Consider the following 23,363-nt stretch of genomic DNA (forward strand, 5'->3'; position numbering starts at 1 on the left):
ACCACGCGGCTGGGCAAGTACCCGGTGCTGGAGGTGATCGTGGTGACAGGGATCACGGCCGTCCTGGCCTTCCCCAATCCCTACACGCGGCGCAGCACCAGTGAGCTGATCTCAGAGCTGTTCAACGACTGCGGCGCGCTCGAGTCCTCGCAGCTCTGCGACTACATCAACAACCCTAACATGAGCCGGACTGTGGACGACATCCCCGACAGACCCGCCGGCCCCGGGGTCTACAGCGCCCTCTGGCAGCTCACACTAGCCCTCGTCTTCAAGATCGTCATCACCATCTTCACATTCGGCATGAAGGTCAGAACCACCATGAATTACTTACAGTATATGTGAGGCTGGAGCACAAAACCAGTCATAAGGGTCAATTTGTTGAAAGTGAGATTCATGCATCATCTGGGATTTGCTAATGAAGTGAGTGAGTGCAGGTACAACTGCAGGAGAAATGGCTTGAAGAAGATGAGAAGGAATAGGATCAAGCTGACAAGTACAGTAGTAGGATGATTAGAAAGGATGAGTTCTGCGTGTCTCTAAGAGGGAACAGAAGGTTTTGTGAACGATGGTTTTAATTTGATTAATGAAGAATGTGGCAAAGTCATCAGCTGTTAGAGTTGATGAAGGAGGGGGATGAGGAGGACACAGCAGTCGGGAAAATGTTTTAAAGAGCATGCAAGAGTTGAATTGTTAATTTTGTTGTGAGAGTATCTCCTTTTAGCATTTAAATAAATTAAATGCATACTGTTTCCAAACTCAACTGTGATCTCAGTTCTGACTGAAACCATCCTGATTCTGATTCTGACTGTGATTCTCCTCAGATCCCGTCGGGTCTATTCATCCCCAGTATGGCGGTGGGTGCCATCGCTGGTCGTATCGTGGGCATCGCAGTGGAGCAGATGGCGTATCATCATCACGACTGGATCATCTTTAAGAACTGGTGCCGTCCTGGAGCAGACTGTGTGACTCCGGGTCTGTACGCTATGGTCGGAGCCGCTGCGTGTTTGGGTGAGACGCTCCAGATCCAGAATATCTTCAGATCGGGATGAACTTTAGACTCGCAGAAGGGAAATCCCTGATCAGATGTGTTTTTTAGGGGGTATCTACATAAAATCTGAGGTTGAATATTGTTTTATTCACCATGCAAGTCTATTTTTTATTTTTTTTAAATTTAGTACTCATGGCTGAGATGCTCACTTTACTTGTCAAAGCCAATTTTCATTCTCATTTGATGTTTTTATTATGTTTTCTGCGATTAAAGGTGAAATAAACTAAAATATTTCTATTTGACAAAACTTCTAAAACTTCAAAATAAATTAATGCTTAACGGAATGAGCATTTTGATTGGACTAACATTTCTTGCTTTACACATGATATATAAATACAGATAAATACATTTAAACCTATTATCTTAATGATTTCAAACAGGATGTGAACAGACTTTTAACCGGCATAACAAAAATATTTCTGAAGACAATCACCTATTGCACCTTTAAAATAAAATACTTAAACGGATATATATATATATATATATATATATATATATATATATATATATATATTATTTTTTTTTACATATTAAAATGACTAAAACTGAAATACAAAATGAATAAAAGTTAAATCGAAATATAAAAAATGAATATATATTTTTTTTAAATATTTAAAATGTAAAAAAAATTTATATACATTTTTAGAAATAATTAAATACATTTATTTATAAATTAATTAAAAAGAATAGACAATAAAACTATGAAATAAAAAGCTGAAATAAAGCTGAAATAAAATAAAAGCATTAGATGAAAAACTTGAAATAAACATAAATTAAAGCTAAATGGAACGAGCATTTTAATTGGATGAACATTTGTGAAGATGTGAAGAGATTTTCTACCGGCATAACAAAAAATGTTTCCGAAGACAATCACCTGTTGCACCTTTAAAATAAAATACTTAAACGGAAATATTTATTTTTTTACATGTACCATTTCTTACATACTTAAATTACTAAAACTGAAATACAAAATAAATTAAAGTTAAATAGAAATATAAAAAAAACTAATTAAAAAAAATATATATTTAAAATATTTAAAATGTAAAACAAAAATTTAAATGCATTTTTAAAAATAATTAATTAATTAATTAAATAAATTGATTCATATATTAGTTAAAAAGAATAGACGATAAAACTATTGAAAATAGTTTTCTGTTATTAAAATAAAGCTGAAATAAAATAAAAGCATTAAAAGAAAAATTTAAACATAACATAAACATAAAGTAAACACAAATTAAAGCTAAATGGAACAAGGACTTTAATTGGATGTGAAGAGATTTCAACCAGTATAACAAAAAATGTTTCTGAACACAATCACCTATTGCACCTTTAAAATAAAATACTTAAACGGAAATATTTTTGTACCATTTCTTACATACTAAAGTTACTAATACTGAAATACCAATTTAATTAAATTTAAATAGAAATATAAAAAACTAATAAAAATGATAAAAAATATTATCTTTAATATTTAAAAATACATTTTTAATTAATTAAAAAGAATAGACAGTAAAACTATTGAAAATAGTTTTCTGTTATTGGAATAAAGCTGACATAAAAATAAAAGCATTAAATGATAAAAAAAATGTTTTATTAAAAAACTAAAACGACAAGCACGTATCAAAATTACTGAACAATATAAAATAAAAATTAACTGATTCTAAATATTTAAATGAATAGCATGTAAATGACAGTAGGTTTTGCTGGTGTAGATTATAAAGTGGAGTTTAATATATTGTGTATATTTCTTTATTTGTATTTAACTCTAATAATTTTTTCTCCTTATTTTTTCGGATATTTCATTATTTGTATTTAATTTTCTCTTATTTTTTTTCGCACAGTCTAAAAAGAGTATGCCAGACCTACATTTCACTGTTTGTTGCATGCCATATAACTTGTACGTGACAAATAAACGATGTCTGTGCTGATGCAGGCGGTGTGACGCGGATGACGGTGTCTCTGGTGGTCATCATGTTCGAGTTGACCGGGGGTCTGGAGTACATCGTTCCTCTGATGGCGGCTGCTGTCACCAGTAAATGGGTGGCTGATGCCTTCGGGAAGGAGGGCATTTACGAAGCTCACATCCAGCTCAACGGCTACCCGTACCTGGACCAGGACGAGTTCACGCACCGCACTCTGGCCACCGATGTGATGCGTCCACGCCGCAACGAGCCTCCTCTGGCCGTCCTCACGCAGGACAGCACCACGGTGGAGGACGTGGAGACGCTCATCAAAGACACCGACTACAACGGCTTCCCTGTGGTGGTCTCGCGCGAGTCTGAGAGACTCATCGGCTTCGTGCAGAGACGAGACCTCACCCTGAACATCAGTAAGACACATGCACACAGTGCTGCGTTCGAATATTCGTTGAATTTAAAATATGAAAAAATGCAAAAATAATGCATTTGAATTTTAGGTGTGCGTCAAGTTTTCTTTTTCCCTATCCCATTGCATCTCATGTTTTTAAATGAAAAAGTACTCTTTATCCGTTTTCGGTCCCTTGTATTAAACTATGCAATACATACATGATGCTATTTTGTTTCTAATTGTTTAAGCAACTTAATTAATTATATATGGTCCACAAACTTTCATTTAAATACCATGCACTTGTTTCAAAGATCGTCGTGTTATCTTATGCTTTGAAGAAACGTGCATTAGTAATATTTTGCTCGATGCGCCCTCTTGTGGCCTCAGGAGAGAAGCCAAAAGCTTTTTTTCCCCGTAACTGAAATTATATGTTTATATTCGAATATTGATAATATTTAAATTCGAATTTACCGAGCGGACCATTCTCTGTTTATCTAATTTGGATGAAATTCGATCCAGCTCATCTCGGCGGCAAATTTCGAATATTCGTTGAATTTAAAATATGCAAATGCAAAAACAATGCATTTGAATTTAAGGTGTGCGTCAGATCAGTGGAAAATGAAATGCAACGACGATGTAAGTGCATAAAGTTTTTTAATAGCTTATCCACTAGATGCGGCGCCGCTATGTTGTTTATTCAAAATATTGCGGAAAAAGAGAAGATCAATGCAAAGAAGATCGTAAGCCGAATGCATATTTATTGCATTTTCCTAAGGGACATCTACAAGCATCACGTCTAGTTCAACTTCAGTTCAAAAACATGTTTCGAGACTTTGTTTCCCATCCCAATGCATCTCATGTTTTTAAACGGATAAAGTACTCTTTATTGGTTTTCGGTCCTTTGTATTAAACCATACATACATACATGATGCCGTTTTGTTTCTGATTGCTTAAGCAACTTAATTAATTATATATGGTTCATAAACATTCATTTAAATATCATGCACTTGTTTCAAAGATCGCCGTGTTATCTTATGCTTTGAAGAAACATGCATTAGTAATATTTTGCTCGATGCGCCCTCTTGTGGCCTCAGGAGAGAAGCCAAAAGCTTTTTTCCCCGTAACTGAAATTATATGTTTAAATTTGAATATTGATAAAATTTAAATTCGAATTTAGTTTTTCAGCCACTGAGCGGACCATGTTGATCCAGTTTGGATGAAATGACCAAAATATACTTCGGTATAATTTGCAATTATTATTACTATACTTTGTGGTAAATAAACACTTATATCAAAACACATTATAACCAGTAGATGGCAGCAGAAGAGCACTTATTGGCTTATTAGTCATTCATTTCTACTTTTCCCTGTATTTTGAAATTATAAAATAATTATTATAAAATATTAAATCATCAAGAAATCAGTTTTTGTCAGAATTTTACACTTTTTTTGTGTATGAAGTAAGAAAAGTCACAAAGTGCCTTAAACATGCTTTTCTTCAATTTTGAAGAAACTGAATCACTCATAATCAGTTAATCAGTTTCATATAATACTATATAGGAATAATCGTGCATTTAATAAGAGTGGAATAGATTTTGCATGTTACTTTTGTTAATAAAAGTACATTTTGAATGCATCCCACCTGAAGCTCAGTGCTTTCCTGTCAAATCTGTATAAACATGAAATAAACAAGAAACGAGCATGTAATATTATTAGTAACTGTTCTTATTAATGCAAAACAATTGTAATTTTAATACCAAATCTGCTCCTGCTGCCACCATCTGTAGAAACTGTGGGGGTTATTCCATAAAGCAAGTTATGTGGCATACATTTTAAACATATTAGTTTAACAAATGATATGCAATTCTGTGCAAATATGTTTTTTTTTTAAATTATTATTGTTTTTGAAAGATGTCTCTTCTGCTCGCCACGGCTGCATTTGATGTAGCAAAATAATTTGTAAATAAAAAAAGTGATAGAGTAAAAATTGTGAAATATTATTATAATTTAAAATAGCTGTTTTCTATGTGAACATATAGTAAAATGTAATTTATTTCTTGTGATTAAAGCTGAATTTTTAATTGCAATAAAAAGCTGAAATAAAATATTAATATTAAATGAAATACTTAAAATACTGCTGAAATAGTTTCAAGTTGAAGTATTAACATGAAAAAGAAATCTGAAAATATAAAAAAAAGCTAATTGAAATATGAAATATATGAATAAATACTATAATAGTATATATAGGTCCTTCTCAAAAAATTAGCATATTGTGATAAAGTTCATTATTTTCCATAATGTAATGATAAAAATTTAACTTTCATATATTTTAGATTCATTGCACACCAACTGAAATATTTCAGGTCTTTTATTGTTTTAATACTGATGATTTTGGCATACAGCTCATGAAAACCCAAAATTCCTATCTCAAAAAATTAGCATATTTCATCCGACCAATAAAAGAATGCGGCGTGGCATGGAGGCAATCAGCCTGTGGCACTGCTGAGGTGTTATGGAGGCCCAGGATCAGAGCCGGCCCTAGACCTTTGGGGGCCCTAAGCAAAATTCGGTTGGAGGCCCCTTTGACCGTTTTAAGTAAGGCCTAAAGAAAAGCAATGACTACCTTATAACTAAATCTTTAAATCTTTTAGTCTATTAAATTATGTTTAAATTATTCTATGCTGTATGTTAATTATCTTTTTTACGCTGCTGGTCCTGAGAAAGTATTTTGTTCTTATGTGGCAACATGTACAGAATGACAATAAAAGACCTTGAGTTCTTGAGTTGAGTTCCATGTTTGATGTTTAAAAGGAAAATTATGATACCACTGAATGAGTGCAGTTCAACGAACACACACTGATGAACTTGCTGAACAAGAAGACTGATAAAGTGGTTTTCACTGACCTTCAAAGAAACATTTTTAATTGACACCAGAGTTTAAGAGGCACAAACAACAGCCTATATATAATTTAAATGAAATCGAGCAAATAGAATAACATTTAAATAAAAGATTATATATAATAATAAATAGAACATTTAAATGTTTGAATTTTTCAAATAAACAAAATTAACAATAACATCTAAAACACCACAAACAAGATTAATAATACCAATAATAAGAATTTGGTAATATTTCAATAGAACTATTAAAATCCATATTTGTGCAGAATGATGTGCTCAAAGCAACATGGAGTCACAGTGTGCAGCGCTGCGCTGCTCAAGTGCGCATTTAAAAGTTCACAGCACAAAGTGAAGAAATGTCGAGCGCACAAATCCTAATGTATATCTGTCCAACAGTTTATTGATCATTTGTTTCTTCACAGTTTTAAATTCCAGTTATTGTGCGTTTGATGCCGATTCATACTCCTTGTGATGTGTGTGATCTAACAGGCAGACGGTAGCGAGTCGTTTAAAAACAGCAACAAACATAAAATACAAATACACAAAATAAAGTAATTTTATGCAAATCCACAGCCTTTTATCTAGAGATCAAGCATTATAATGTAAATATATAATATGATATATTGGAGAGAGTTTTACCATGCACGAGACGCGCCCTTTTTGAACAATGTTTATGAATGGAGAATGATTGACGAGGAAAAACGAGTTTCCGTAAACTTTAATTTAATGATGTAAATAGTAGGCCTGTCGTGATATTCGATAAATCAATTAATCGCACTATAAAAAAATGAGCTCGATATTTTTTTCGGCCGCGATAATTTCTTTTTTCAATTTTTATTTAAGAAATGTAACATGTCACGATGTGTGGTCAGTCTGGAGCGCAGCCTGTGGACAGCCCGTGGCAGACACACCCTTTCCGATGGCAAAGTTGTCCCAGGAATAAAGAGATAACGACTTCACTTGTCTCCATTGAATCCAATGGGGTCGCTGTGTCCATTTCTTTTACTGTCTATGGTGTCAACGCGCCCAGTGAGTTCACACACACACACACACACACACTTTCTTTCCAAAGCGCTCGAGCAGTTGCGCTCAGGGGCGGATGGCCATCTGGATGAGTGAGTCGATCACGCGGCCGTGGCCGATATGTCTTGTTTGCATGAGTGTTTTGCCCTCCCTCCCTGTTTAGTTTGGTCTACTCCACTGTGTATCTTGAAACACACCCCCTTTAACGTCGTCTATTTTACAGAGAGAGAGAGAGACAGATTTATCCGGTACAGCGAATTTCTCTGAACAGCAGGCCACTGTAAACGTTCACTTAAAACATAACCGACTGTGTTTACGAGAATACTTGCAGAAACAATTATTTTTAGAGTGACTCTAGGGGGCCCTCTGCTGGCTACGGGGCCCTTTGCAATTGCAAGGGTCGCTTAGTGGCTTGGCCGGCTCTGCCCAGGATGCTTCGATAGCGGCCTTAAGCTCATCCAGAGTGTTGAGTCTTGTATCTCTCAACTTTCTCTTCACAATATCCCACAGATTCTCTATGGGGTTCAGGTCAGGAGAGTTGGCAGGCCAATTGAGCACAGTAATACCATGCTCAGTAAACCATTTACCAGTGGTTTTGGCACTGTGAGCAGGTGCCAGGTCGTGCTGAAAAATGAAATCTTCATCTCCATAAAGTTTTTCAGCAGATGGAAGCATGAAGTGCTCCAAAATCTCCTGATAGCTAGCTGCATTGACCCTGCCCTTGATAAAACACAGTGGACCAACACCAGCAGCTGACATGGCACCCAGACCATCACTGACTGTGGGTACTTGACCCTGGACTTCAGGTATTTTGGCATTTCCTTCTCCCCAGTCTTCCTCCAGACTCTGGCACCTTTATTTCCGAATGACATGCAAAATTTGTCCAAAAGTCCAGTGCTGCTTCTCTGTAGCCCAGGTCAGGCGCTTCTGCTGAAATTAGCATATCATGAAAAGGTTCTCTAAATGAGCTATTAACCTAATCATCTGAATCAACTAATTAAGTCTAAACACCTGCAAAAGATTCCTGAGGCTTTTAAAAACTCCCAGCCTGGTTCATTACTCAAAACCGCAATCATGGGTAAGACTGCTGACCAGAAGGCCATCATTGACACCCTCAAGCGAGAGGGTAAGACACAGAAAGACATTTCTGAACGAACAGGCTGTTCCCAGAGTGCTGTATCAAGGCACCTCAGTGGGAAGTCTGTGGGAAGGAAAAAGTGTGGCAAAAAACGCTGCACAACGAGAAGAAGTTTACTGAGCATGGTATTACTGTGCTCAATTGGCCTGCCAACTCTCCTGACCTGAACCCCATAGAGAATCTGTGGGATATTGTGAAGAGAAAGTTGAGAGATACAAGACTCAACACTCTGGATGAGCTTAAGGCCGCTATCGAAGCATCCTGGGCAGAGCCGGCCAAGCCACTAAGCGACCCTTGCAATTGCAAAGGGCCCCGTAGCCAGCAGAGGGCCCCCTAGAGTCACTCTAAAAATAATTGTTTCTGCAAGTATTCTCGTAAACACAGTCGGTTATGTTTTAAGTGAACGTTTACAGTGGCCTGCTGTTCAGAGAAATTCGCTGTACCGGATAAATCTGTCTCTCTCTCTCTCTGTAAAATAGACGACGTTAAAGGGGGTGTGTTTCAAGATACACAGTGGAGTAGACCAAACTAAACAGGGAGGGAGGGCAAAACACTCATGCAAACAAGACATATCGGCCACGGCCGCGTGATCGACTCACTCATCCAGATGGCCATCCGCCCCTGAGCGCAACTGCTCGAGCGCTTTGGAAAGAAAGTGTGTGTGTGTGTGTGTGTGTGAACTCACTGGGCGCGTTGACACCATAGACAGTAAAAGAAATGGACACAGCGACCCCATCGGATTCAATGGAGACAAGTGAAGTCGTTATCTCTTTATTCCTGGGACAACTTTGCCATCGGAAAGGGTGTGTCTGCCACGGGCTGTCCACAGGCTGCGCTCCAGACTGACCACACATCGTGACATGTTACATTTCTTAAATAAAAATTGAAAAAAGAAATTATCGCGGCCGAAAAAAATATCGAGCTCATTTTTTTATAGTGCGATTAATTGATTTATCGAATATCACGACAGGCCTACTATTTACATCATTAAATTAAAGTTTACGGAAACTCGTTTTTCCTCGTCAATCATTCTCCATTCATAAACATTGTTCAAAAAGGGCGGGTCTCGTGCACGGTAAAACTCTCTCCAATATATCATATTATATATTTACATTATAATGCTTGATCTCTAGATAAAAGGCTGTGGATTTGCATAAAATTACTTTATTTTGTGTATTTGTATTTTATGTTTGTTGCTGTTTTTAAACGACTCGCTACCGTCTGCCTGGAGTATGAATCGGCATCAAACGCACAATAACTGGAATTTAAAACTGTGAAGAAACAAATGATCAATAAACTGTTGGACAGATATACATTAGGATTTGTGCGCTCGACATTTCTTCACTTTGTGCTGTGAAATTTTAAATGCCCACTTGAGCAGCGCAGCGCTGCACACTGTGACTCCGTGTTGCTTTGAGCACATCATTCTGCACAAATATGGATTTTAATAGTTCTATTGAAATATTACCAAATTCTTATTATTGGTATTATTAATCTTGTGGTGTTTTAGATGTTATTGTTAATTTTGTTTATTTGAAAAATTCAAACATTTAAATGTTCTATTTATTATTATATATAATCTTTTATTTAAATGTTATTCTATTTGCTCGATTTCATTTAAATTATATATAGGCTGTTGTTTGTGCCTCTTAAACTCTGGTGTCAATTAAAAATGTTTCTTTGAAGGTCAGTGAAAACCACTTTATCAGTCTTCTTGTTCAGCAAGTTCATCAGTGTGTGTTCGTTGAACTGCACTCATTCAGTGGTATCATAATTTTCCTTTTAAACATCAAACATGGAACTCAACTCAAGAACTCAAGGTCTTTTATTGTCATTCTGTACATGTTGCCACATAAGAACAAAATACTTACTCAGGACCAGCAGCGTAAAAAAGATAATTAACATACAGCATAGAATAATTTAAACATAATTTAATAGACTAAAAGATTTAAAGATTTAGTTATACGGTAGTCATTGCTTTTCTTTAGGCCTTACTTAAAACGGTCAAAGGGGCCTCCAACCGAATTTTGCTTAGGGCCCCCAAAGGTCTAGGGCCGGCTCTGATCCTGGGCCTCCATAACACCTCAGCAGTGCCACAGGCTGATTGCCTCCATGCCACGCCGCATTCTTTTATTGGTCGGATGAAATATGCTAATTTTTTGAGATAGGAATTTTGGGTTTTCATGAGCTGTATGCCAAAATCATCAGTATTAAAACAATAAAAGACCTGAAATATTTCAGTTGGTGTGCAATGAATCTAAAATATATGAAAGTTTAATTTTTATCATTACATTATGGAAAATAATGAACTTTATCACAATATGCTAATTTTTTGAGAAGGACCTGTATTTATATATAGTAAAGTTTAATTTAAGTGGCAAAAAAAAACAAAAAACAACAGTTTATGTGTTATTTAGATAATTATATGCACTACTTTGCAAAACATTTTCAATAATTAAGTTTTTTTTATGTTTTTGAAAGAAGTCTCTACTGCTCTCCAAGACTGCATTTATTATTTTATTGCATGAAATACAGTGAATCGTGTTATTTATTACTTTCATGATTATATATATGTTTTCTAATTAATTATAATCTGTCAGTGTTGTTTTTACTGTATTATTATTACTGCAACCATTGGATGTGTTTTAATTGATTCATTGAGTTTGAAACTTTTTCCTGCATTTTTTGCTCCTCGTGAAATCTAATTTAATGAGGCGGATCAAACGACTCCTGGTTGCGTGTCATGATTGCATTGCAGTCCAGTGATGTGTGTGTGTGTGTGTGTGTGTGTGTGTTTCTCAGAGAACGCACGTCAGAAGCAGGACGGGGTCGTCAGTAACTCTGTGGTGTATTTCACTGAAGACGCTCCACAGATTCCTGCGTCCAACCCTCAGCCGCTCAAACTCAGACGCATCCTGAACCTCAGTCCCTTCACCGTCACTGACCACACGCCGATGGAGACGGTGGTGGACATCTTCCGCAAGCTGGGCCTGCGCCAGTGTCTGGTCACACGCAGCGGGTAACGGTTTAACAATCAATCAGTTCCTTGAGCCCTCGTCTAGTGATCCCAATGCTCCAAATAGTAACTAAACATCTGGAATTATCTTCATTTTTCCTTTTTTTTTAGGAGTAGTATCTTGTTTCTCTGCTTACTTCTTGCATTGCCTTTGACTAATATATGTGACCCTAGAGCACAAAACCAATCATGAGGGTCAATTTTTTTAATTGAGGTTTATGCATGATCTGAAAGCTGAATAAATCATCTCTCCATTGATGTGTGGTTTGTTCGGAGGACAATATTTGTCTGAGATACAACTATTTGAAAATCTGGAATCTGAGGGAGAAAAAAAATCTAAATATTGAAAAAAAAAAACATCTTTAAAGTTGTTCAAATGAATTCTTAGCATTGCATATTACTAATCAAAAATGAAGTTTTGATATATTTCCGGTAGGAGGTTTACTAAATATCTTCATGGAACATGATCTTCACTTAATATCCTAATGCATAAATTAAGAAAAATGTATAATTGTGACCCATACAATGTATTGCTACAAATATACCTGTGCTACTAATGTTAACAAATGAGACATTGCTGTCTTTTTTAAGTGTTATTATTGTAAGAAATCAATACTTTGATTGATCAAGTGTGCATTAAATTAATCAAAAGTGACAGTAAAGAATTTTCTGAAGATCATGTGACACTGAAGACTGGAGGAATGACGCTGAAAATACAGCGGAGCATCACAGAAATAAATTACACTTTAACACAGATTCGCAAAAAAAACTGCTGTTTTAAATTGCAATAATATTTAACAATTTATCATGCATTTTTTTAAATAAAAGCAAAAACATAAAAAATGCAACAACAAAACAAATTTCATTTGAATGCATCAAACTGTGATAAATGCCCTTTCTAAAGCATGCATTGTGTCTAATTAGTGAAAGCATCATCTCTTTCTCTCGGTCTGTCTCTCTCACATCAGACGTTTGCTTGGAATCATCACCAAGAAGGATGTTCTGCGACACATGGCACATATGATGAACCAGGATCCCGAATCCATCATGTTCAACTGAAGCTCATCTGCGACTAAACACACTAAAACTGAAGAAACACCAGTGTTTTTTACTGCTGTTTATGCTTTGTTTTTATTTGACGTGCATTACTTCAAGCCGTGATGATCAACTGTTAAACATGTGACAGGTTTTACTCTTATTATATACATTTATTAAATGCAAAATGAAAAAAAAACCTACTTATCTGCTGTATGATAGTGACTGTTTTGTCCAACACTTATCATTTCTTTTATGTTGTTATTTATTAATTTAATGTGAATGTTAGTTTTGAGCTACAAGTGTTTTGCATTGCATTGAAACATGAATATTGTCCTTGTAAAATAAACAGTGCATATACAGATATTAATGTTCAGCCGCTTCTCCAGCACATGAAACTATGAGGGTATGTTATAATAATAAAAACTATCATTATTATTAAATATTTTCATTGCATTCATTTTTTAATTTAATTTAAAAACTATTTTCTAAGTACAGTGAAAATGACAATATTGAAAAATTGAATATTGTTATTAAATGATGTATTATTGCATTAATTTATTACAAATTTTTTAGAAAGTACAATAAAAAATATATATCTCAAAAGATAATTCTCGAAGGATCTCAAAATATTATTATTAAATAAGGATATGGTATCGCATTATTTTAGTAGATTTAATTATTTTATTCATAAAATATTTTCAGTAAGTATAATACAAAATGATGCATGGTTGGAAAGATAAATCGAAAAAAAAGAAGAAAAAACTGTGAACTCTAATACTATAAATAAATGTGCATGTATTTGTTTTCAATGCAGAAGACTGAAAGTACCAAAACATCTGATTATTATTATTTTAACAATAAGAGAATTATCTGCTACTGTGCTTTTTACAGTAACTTTTACAGGTCACAGTTTAATAGACACAAACTCAGAAGCATCAGATCTACTTTTTCCATTCACAATATATATATATAAAAGTATAAACTGCTGGTAATTTCATCAAAAATAATAAAGAAAAGTTTCGGTATGCAATGATAAATGGAAGTATGTGAGGTTGTGGTCACATGACGTCACCATATGAGTTTGTTTCTTCATCAGGTTTGTAGAAATGTAGCACTGCATCAGTGTCTCATCAATGGATGCTCTGCAGTGAATGGGTGCCGTCAGAATGAGAGTCTGATAAAAACATCACAATAATCCACAGCACTCCAGTCCATCGGTTGTTTTGGCTTGTAAACCTCTCGTAAGGCCAAAATCCATAATAACACTTCCTCCAGTGAAAAAGTGTTCTGGTCTGAATCAGGGGAGAAATCTGCACAGATCAAGCAGCTGGGTTTTAATGTAAGAGACAACAGCAGATGCGCTTTTTCATTGGAGGAAGTGTTATTATGGATTATAGACTATGTATTTGAGTTAAAAACTGCAGATGTTAACTGCTGTGCTGTGGATTATTGTGAGGTTTTTATCAGCTGTTTGGACTCTCATTCTGACGGCACCCATTCACTCCAATGAGGAGCAAGTGACGCAATGCTACATTTCTCCAAACCTGATGAAGACACAAACTCATCCTGATCTCTGATGACCTGAGGGTGAGAACATGTTCTGCATGTTTTCAGTTTTGGGTGAACTGTTACTTTAACTTTCAGCAGTCCGATCGAATTAAGTTAAAAGCGTGGCTCGTATGCGGTTCGAAGCGCCGCTCTAAAGAGGAATGGAGATGATGGTCGGCAGAGGGCCGATGGGAGGAGGGTTGTATTTCTCCACACGCATTAACCTGCGCAGAATATCGTCCCGATCTTTCGGCCAGCTGTAGACTTGTGTGTTTTGCAGCCAGGTGGGAATGTAACACTGAGAACGAGAAGAAAACAGGACCTGCTTCAGTGAGAAACACTGCAAATCTTACAGAAGCTGAAATTATATTGTTATTTTGCATTGTTTTATTCTACATTCCAGTACATTGTTCTGTGAAGTGGGACTAGATTCACCAGTTTAGTGCTTTAACAAGCTCACAAACATGCTTTGATTCGCTGAAATGCTTGAGGGAAAACTGCATTTACAAACCTTTTTAGCCCCCGGGAACAGAATAGGAATGAACCTGTAATTCCTGCAGCCGTTCTGAATGAATTCACTCTGCAGCTGATGGAGGCAATCAAACATCAGCAGTGTCACAAAAACTATACATGATGTGTTTCCAAACTATAAACATCACCAAACCCTCGCAACTATATGATTATTTTTTCGTTTTGACTTAGGCAGCCCACGCAATCCCAGAATGCATTGCAATGACCTCAGTGAAATATTTCAGCCAAGAAAAGATGTTAATTAAAAAGTATGAGCAACTTAACTAAAATAGTTAATATTATTATATTTAATATTATTATTAATAAACTACTACTCCGACTCCTTATAATAATAATTGCTATTATTGTAATGCATTCATTATTTGTGCATGCAATTAATTTTTGTTCTTATTAAAATATCTAATAGCACGCTTACAGTAAACTCCATAGGAATTAGCGAAATTATTAATGATTATAATACTGCTGCTATTATTTTGTTAAATTCTGTATTTGTGTGCAGTGCTTTTTATACTTATTAAAATATATTGCATGCTCACATTAAAATCTATTGGAATTTGAAAAAGTACTACTAATAATAAATAATTGTCATGTTTTTATTGCATTTGATATTTTTGCATGCAATGCATTTTTATGCTTATTAAAATATCCCATTGCTTGGCGCTCACCCGTGCTAAATTCTATTGAAATTAGCAAAGGTATTACTATTAATAATAATAATAACAATGTATTGTTGTTGGTGTTGTTTTAACGCATTCAAACTATTGGGATCAGCAAAAGTATTATTACTATTATTAATATTATTAATTAATTAAAACAAACAACAACAACAATAAAAATTATAATAATACAAATAATTGTTATTTTTTTCAATGCATTCAATATCTGCATGTGCATTGCATTTCTGTGCCTTATAAAATGTGACATTGCATGCTCACACTAAACTACTGGATAGAAAAAATATTATTATTATTAATAATTATTATGATACATTTATTAGTAGTAGTAGTAGTTGCAGTAGTATTGTGTATTATTAATTATTATTATTATTTAATCCATTCAGTATTTCCTAAACTCTATTGCAATCCGCAAAAGTATTATCAATAATAATAAATGAAAGCAGAGCTTGTATTTTATTAAGTGAGGGTTATATATAACCTGTTTGTGGATGTACACAGTGTTCGAGGTTCTCTCGTCGCCCTCCACGCTGATATTCATGCCTAATATGGTCTCGTAATACCTCAGGCTGATGATGATGATGATCAGGTAATCTTTCTGCAGGGAGAGAGAGAGACACTGTGTAACTGTAGCTGTTTAGATGATGATGATGACATCACTTCCTGTCTCTGCATGTTTACCTCATTGAGATATCGCTCCATGCAGTCGATCTTACTGATGCTGTTCAGCTGCTGCTCGAAAACATCAATCTGTGCACAAAGACGCAAGAATGAATCCAAACCCACAAAACGACAGCTAGATTAAATCGGAAACTGTGTAATGATCTGTACATGCGTGTCAAAGCCGTTGTTCCTCAGCAAAGACACAAACTTAATGATCTCCTTCAAGTGCTCTTCACTGTCGGCCTCGTAGGTGACAAAAACTTTCCCTGTGTGGAGAAAAACACGCGACACACGTGGAAGAGTAGGTCAAACCGTCTCAAAACGAAGTTGAAACCTTGCACTGTATTTTTCATCTTTTGCATGAAATGACCTTATAATGAATGCTATACATCAGGATTTGAAGTAATGGGTTTAATGATTATTATTATTATTTTTTAATCTATCATGGTTTAAATGAAATGTAAAAATGAATGAAAAGTGTCAATTCACGGCGTTGCATCAGACTGACTTTTACACAGCGTTGGGCTTTATAACCAATCACACGTGTTTCTGTTGAGCTTATGAATGTTATGGGCCAATCAGAGATGTGAATATTAGTCAACGCTGAAACCAGCGGTGTTTTGACGGAATTCTGCGCACTCGCGAATTTTCTCATCGTAAATAGCGAAATGCAGAAATTAAAGGGTTACTCCACCCCGAAAAATTTACATTTTGTCGTTAATCACTTGTCGTTCCAAACTCACGAAAGATTAGTTCGGAACACCGGGAGGCTTGAAACTGTCCCATATGGCAGTCTATGGGACAGTTTCAAGCCTCCCGGTTTTCATCCAGAATATCTTAAATTGTGTTACGGAGACGAACTAATCTTTTAGGAGTTTGGAACGACAAGTGATTAACGACAAAATTTTCATTTTAGGGTGAAGTATCCCTTTAAGAGATTAACGTTGCAGCTTCAGTTGATTATAACGGAGATTTAGCATAACTTTTATTATGATTCCTGTCTCTAATGCTGATTCTTGGACAATTTTCAAGTAAAACCTAAAAGCCACGCCGATATTAACTCGCGTTTTATTTCTTTGTTTATCCAAAGACTTTTTGTTCATTGCCTTTTCTTGTACTGTTACTGTCTTCCTTTTTTTGCCTGGTTTGCCTTCACTAACTGCATAGGCTGGTACTGTGAATTTTGCTTGCTGTTTCTCTGCCATTGTTTTGGTATTCCTAGGATCCGTGCCTCTTGAATTCCTCAAATCAAACGTGCACGCGCAAGTGGGCAGGTCATGTGTGGCAAAAGGGTGGTTGCCATGGTTGCGAGAGAGTGACAGTCGCCTAAGCCAATCCTATGTTTCGTCCCGAAATGGAAATAATGAGCTGTGTTTAATACAGATTAAACGGTCTAGAGTCACTCGATTTTTATACTCTTTTTATCAGAGTACTTACATTTTAAATATGCATTGATATATATAGAAAGTTTAAACAAATTTGGAAGAAAGTTGTTTATACATGTATTACCTACCCTGCCTTTAATCTCTCCCTGTCTAGCTTGTACTAATCGGAACAATGCCTGAAACTTTGTATTGCAAGCATTTCTTGCGTTTATTTTTTATGATGAATTGCTTGTTGTATTTCTCAACTCTAAGTTGCTTTGGATAAAAGCATAAATTTAATGTAAATGTCATGAAATGACATGTTTGTCTGTGTAGTGAGAATATGACAAAATCAACATTAATAATCACTAAGAGCAATAATCGCCAATATTGCATTCCTACTCTGTAACGAGTCTCTGTCTTTTTATAATTTATATGCAATTTTAAACAGTTCTCTTATTTATTAATTCAATTATTTGGTTAAATGTAACCATTCAAAAACAACAAAAGTTAAATTAAGTAAGTATAAAAGTTGCATGAGGAATGTAAAAATCTATAACGGGTCAAATATTTCACCTTAATGGAAAAGTTCGTTTTTGACCCTGCTATCCACATTATTGGCTGCGCTTTGGTCGTGTGGACAGGAAGTAGTACTCACTCTGTTCCTGTGGCAGGTTTGTGATACACTGACTGGCCTGTCTGGAGTTCACAGATGCATTTCCACTGAAGACACACACGTACAGAAAGTATGTACAATGCATGAACAGATCATAGACTGTTAAAGTTCGCAAGCCTTCATTATTCAGCATGAATGGCTTTATCTTTTCCAGTTTCATTCTGATTTAAAAAGCAAAATGTCTACTGTTTCTGGACTACAACTGAGTTTCAGTTGTTGTGATATGATGCTACGGGACTCACTTTTCAGAGAAGCGTGTGTCCATTTGTCTGTACTGCATCAGGCCTGTGAATGAAAACATAAATGCAGATTCAGGCTAGCATTGATTCTGAGAGGTTGTGAAAATAATTATGTTTTTCTGACCAGATCCAGGCTGCTTGTGTACATAAATGCTTGTTTTGAATTCAAAATGACTGTGTTTGGATGCCTTGCATCAGATTGTCACATGACCAAAAGCAAGTTCCAAATGCAATGACAGTTTCTCATGCACGAATGCAAATAAGATTTATTTAGTGTTGTTTTTGCGCAGCTTGCACTTTTGGTTTAAAAAGTTACAAAATAAATGTTTTGGAATGACACAGAGGTGAGTAAATAATGGGTGGAATTAATTTATGATTTATTTGTAATGTATTTAAATTAGAATCATTTTAGAGCCTGATGTTATAGAAGCCATGCTTTAATTTTTTATATATTTTATTTTTTACATTTTTGAATTCTCATCTGAAGATCTATATTTTCCATTAGGCCAGATGTGGAGGATTTTAACAATATAGAAACTCAAGAACCCTATGTAGCCTATACAGAAAGATTTATTCGATGCTGCCTTTAAACTTTTATACTATAATTTTCCTGACGTACATAAATGTTCAAAAGTTTGGGATCAGAAATATATTTATTTATTTACAGTGAAAAATGGGTCTAAATGAGTTATTTCTCTTTTGCTGTAGTGTGTCAGTAGGAGATATCAGTTCACATCTCTAAACATTAATTTTGCCATTAATTGTAATAATCCAATGTTTTTATTTCACTATTTCACCGATCTCCTCACTACGTTTCTGGACTAGAGACCATTTCAGTTGTGTTTGAGTCAGAGAGCTCCCGGATTTCATCTAACATATCTTAATCTAAGGTCTTACGGGTTTGGATCAACATGAGAGACAGAATTTAAATTTTTGGGTCAACTATCCCATTAACACTTATATCACACACACACACACACACACACACACACAAATAGATGTCTAGAAGAACTTTCAGAAGTAACGTTTTTGTAAAAACATTCTTGGAACATATGTTTGTTAGCTGGGAATTTCCATTTAAAAAATCATCCCATTCCCAAACTTCTGCACATAATGCACCTGAGGAGCTGCAGTGATGGACGGGACTGAAGTGATGCGGCGGTGGACCGAACTGACCGCTGCAGGGTGGCCGCAGGTAAGCGTTGGGGTATGAGGGCGAGGGATGGTGGTACATGTTCACAGACGGAGGAAAGGAACGCAGAGATCTGGGATAATCCAGACTCTCCAGACTCGGACTACAGCTGTCTGGAAGAGAGCGAGGCCTGCTGGGGAAATACGAGGCTTCGTCTGAGAGCGTTTGGTAGAGGCAGGAGGGCAGGCTGTGAGGAGAATCCGCCCTGATGGGACCGTCCCAGTTGGGGAAGGGCGTCTGATGGGCGTAGTGATGCTGGTGAACGATCTGCGCAGGTTGTGGGACTGCTGTGGAACGGTTGTGAGTGAGGTCTGAGTCAAACTCTTCACTCCTGGTTTCGTCATTCTCCTCGGGATAGTTTAGAGACATGTACTGATCGCTAACGTGGGCCATGTGGGTCAGGTGTCTGAGAAACGAGAAAAAAACGTGATTATATTTCAATGCATTTTTTTTTGTCCCAGTTTAACTGATGTCCCACTTTTGCTGACTTCAAAGCTTTTGCATTCCCCATTGTGTGAAACTTTGTGACTGCTTGCATAAATATTGTGTTGGGAATATGTATGATTATGGTTTCTGTGCTATATGTTCTCTCACGAAAAATTTACGTTCACCTGAGAAACTCTGCGTCTGCTTTCAAAACTTTTGTAATTGAAATAATGTCCGGTGCGAGGAAAAACTATGCGTCAGCGCTTTTGCAAGTGCAAACTGTAGTCTCTCAAAGGATTGAAAATGCAAATCTTTTTTTTTTTTCAATTGCAGTACTTCGTAGTTTGACATTTAAAGGAACACTCCACTTAAAAAAAAAAAGGCTCATTTTACAACTCACCTAGAGTTAAACAGTTGAGTTTTACCGTTTTTGAATCCAGCTGATCTCCGGGTCTGGCGGTAGCATTTTTTAGCTTAGCTTAGCATAGATAATTGAATCTGATTGGACCGTTAGCATCTCGCTCGAAAATGACCAAATAGTTTCTATATTTTTAAAACTTGACTCTTTTGTAGTTACATTGTGTACTAAGACCAATGGTAAATGAAAAGTTGCGATTTGTGATATTACGTAGCGCCTGAAAATAGTCCCAGCTAGTTTGTGCAGAATAACTGGGGACTATTTTCAGGCGCTACGTAATATCACAAATCGCAACTTTTCATTTACCATTGGTCTTAGTACACAATGTAACTACAAAAGAGTCAAGTTTTAAAAATATAGAAACTATTTGGTCATTTTCGAGCGAGATGCTAACGGTCCAATCAGATTCAATTATCTATGCTAAGCTAAGCTAAGCTAAAAGTGCTATCGCCAGACCCGGAGATCGGCTGAATGGATTCGAAAACGATAAAACTCAACTCTTTAACTCTAGGGGGGTTGGAAAAAAAGCTTATTTAAAAAAAAAAAATGAAGTGTTCCTTTAAAGACCAATAACATTTCCATTATCATTTATTCAACTGTTTCCAACAAAACGTGCTCCACTTTCACTTGGAGCGAAAAAAACACATCAGTATTAAAGTATGTTCATATGACTCGTGTATTACATTCAAAGATAGTTGAGACATCTGATAGTTTTGGGCGAAGAATAGACTGAAAGGTTTTGTCCTTTTGCAACATGACACTCACTATTTTGTTGTAAATATAAACCAAAATGAAAACAACATTTCCTGTCTTATGAACTCCTCAAGTCAATAGAGTATGCTTGTTAAATAGCATGTCAACAGCTATCATAGCATACAGAGCTGCTCATACAGTGCAATTATTTTAATGCCCCATCTGAGAGCATGTTTGTACATGATGTGTTTGATTTTGTACTGCATCTTTACCGGCTGACAGAAACCAAGAAGACTTCTGAAAGCTGTCAGTGACCAGACGATGCAAGAAAGAGGTCAGCGCTGTTTTCTACTGGGGAAAATAGGCCTTAGTGTAACATCCACCCATGCAGCGTCCTTAAATAGGACACTTCATTATGACTCTTTATCTCAGTGTGCCAAAATACTGCAGCTTGTGCAAAACTGCAGACCACAACTGAGAGATTATGCCATGCAAGCAGTTACACAAAACACTTTAACTTTATATACAGATATGGTTCTGTCTGAGAAATGAAGAAGAAGTTTGAGAAATGTTATGAGGTGATAGTTCTTCGGTTTTCAGGGCAAATATAAATCAGCGAGTCAAGTGAAAAGAAAGAAGCAGTTAAAATATTTGGCAGGAAGAGTCAATCTGATAAAGACAAAAGATATGCTTAATCACGATAACCTGATTCTAACGTTTCCTGACACACCAAGAAAGAAACCAAGAATGAATAGGCCGATATTTATGGGTGTGGATTTTTTAAATGGTAATTTGGTATTTTTATACCAAATGAAGATCAGGTGCCGTTGACATGACTGGTAAAAAAGTCATTAATTAACATATTATTAATATACATGTACTGTATGTGAAAAGTTCAGATGCAAAAGTTCATCTAAAATCAGCCTCATTTTTAATCTATATGAAAGCTCAGTAATTTCTGTTTAAAGGCAATTAACAGGTTATTTTCATTGCCATTAAAGTGAAATAAGAGAACATAAACATTGAAGCCTGACAAAAATGCTAATTTTAAAAGAAAATTTCAGATGGCCCTTAGAGGCTTTTGCATCTGATCTCTTCACACACACACACACACACACACACACACACACACACATACATAAATACACGCATATATATATATATATATATAATATACCAAAATGATAATTTTTTAATAAGTAAAATTCTTTATAAGAATTATAAGCTATAAAAATAATAATTTACAATACTTTATATGTTGACGTATTTTAACTAATTTCAGAATGTATTTACGGCGGACGGAAAATCCCCTCACCTGAGCGCGAGCCGCAGGAGTAAAGTCACTTCAGGAAATCACACGTCTGTGTTTCATTTGTCATCTCGATTCTTGTTTTCTCACTTTCTACAGCGATTTCGAATTCCGTTTAGATGTAATATCAGGCGTATTTTAATAGGCTACTAGTTAAATACGTGATCGTTGGGTGTCAAACGACATATTGTCGGAACGTGTTTCATCTCGTGTGTCGGAGGCGATTAGATGGGAGGAGTGACACACAGGAGTGAAACAAAGGAGTGAAACAGCACGAGAACACATGGTGAACATGACTAGATCAGTGCTGTGCCAAACATGATGATGCATACAAACCTTAAAGACGTAAAACAAAGCTTAACTCTTAATTAAACCACCTAATATGCCAGGTAACAATTTTTGTGCTGACTTTCCCATATTATGAAAATTTAAATTAAATCATTAAATTAAAGTGTTGAAATATAAAAATAAATCGTTAAATACAAAGGCCAATTAAATGTTTAAATGTAAACAAATATTATTTATTTGTTTATTTAAATACAATAATAAATAAATTGATAAATATAAAATAGATGTGTTTAATAAATGAATGCATAAATATATAAATTAACAAATGTATATAAATTAATACATATTTACTTATCCAATTATTTATGTATCTAAATATTTGATTACGTATTTAACGATTTAGGACTTTTTGTATATTTTAACATTTATTTAATGATTCAATTTTCAGTAATTTGGCCCTCCATATCTATCCCCATTAAGTTATGTGTTTTCTTAATATTCTAAACGTGCAGTTTTTAAACGATTTAAAAACATGTTTTTTTTTTTTTTACTAGCGTTAAAGGAATATTGCCTTGCATCATTTTGCAAATATTATGGAAATGTTAGTTTTTAATGTTCTCAAAGAAGGGGCTTGGTAACATTTATATTCATGCATTTAGCAGACAATTATTTTTTCAAAATGACTTACAGTGCATTCAGGCTAAGATTTTTTACCTAACATATGTTCCCTGGGAATCAAACCCACAGCCTTTTGCGCTGCTAACGAAATGCTCTACCACTGAGCCACAGGAACACTTAAAAAATTAAAAAAAAAATTTTTTTAAACCTAAGACAAAGGATCAGCTAAGAAGGGTTTTGTACCTACGTTTTG

General features: G+C 35.4%; 2 protein-coding genes across 2 annotated transcripts in view; one reads left to right on the plus strand and one right to left on the minus strand.

Moving 5' to 3' along the window:
- clcn4 (chloride channel, voltage-sensitive 4) overlaps positions 1–12,503 on the plus strand; it is a 27,309-nt gene extending 14,806 nt beyond the window's left edge. Inside the window, exons 8-12 of the mRNA XM_059537519.1 lie at positions 1–306; positions 822–1,008; positions 2,982–3,377; positions 11,220–11,436; positions 12,402–12,503. The exon at positions 1–306 is cut by the window's left edge and continues 240 nt beyond it. Of these exons, the coding sequence (XP_059393502.1) occupies positions 1–306; positions 822–1,008; positions 2,982–3,377; positions 11,220–11,436; positions 12,402–12,492 (1,197 nt within the window). The 3' untranslated portion in view covers positions 12,493–12,503. The remainder of the gene's footprint in view (positions 307–821; positions 1,009–2,981; positions 3,378–11,219; positions 11,437–12,401) is intronic.
- A 1,493-nt stretch (positions 12,504–13,996) lies between these two features.
- Positions 13,997–22,566, minus strand: traf3ip2b (TRAF3 interacting protein 2b). Its single transcript, XM_059537763.1, has 9 exons — positions 22,211–22,566; positions 19,286–19,764; positions 18,170–18,212; positions 17,910–17,974; positions 16,056–16,153; positions 15,906–15,974; positions 15,706–15,822; positions 14,531–14,605; positions 13,997–14,317 (listed from the first exon to the last, which is right to left on the minus strand). The coding sequence occupies exons 2-9, from the start codon at positions 19,749–19,751 to the stop codon at positions 14,171–14,173; spliced, it is 1,080 nt and encodes a 359-aa protein (XP_059393746.1). The 5' UTR covers positions 19,752–19,764; positions 22,211–22,566; the 3' UTR covers positions 13,997–14,170.
- Between the last annotated feature and the right edge of the window lie 797 nt (positions 22,567–23,363).

This window comes from Carassius carassius, chromosome 44, assembly GCF_963082965.1.
Source record: "Carassius carassius chromosome 44, fCarCar2.1, whole genome shotgun sequence".
Classification (NCBI taxonomy): domain Eukaryota; kingdom Metazoa; phylum Chordata; class Actinopteri; order Cypriniformes; family Cyprinidae; genus Carassius; species Carassius carassius.

Bases quoted from the DNA above. Each gene is read 5' to 3' on its own strand.
- traf3ip2b (XM_059537763.1), bottom strand. From the start codon at position 19,751: ATGGCCCACGTTAGCGATCAGTACATGTCTCTAAACTATCCCGAGGAG. The intron at 18,213-19,285 runs GTGCATTATGTG...TTTCATTCACAG, and splicing joins CCATCACTGCAGCTCCTCAG to GCCTGATGCAGTACAGACAA. The intron at 15,975-16,055 runs GTACAGATCATT...CTTTGTGCACAG, and splicing joins ACAACGGCTTTGACACGCAT to ATTGATGTTTTCGAGCAGCA.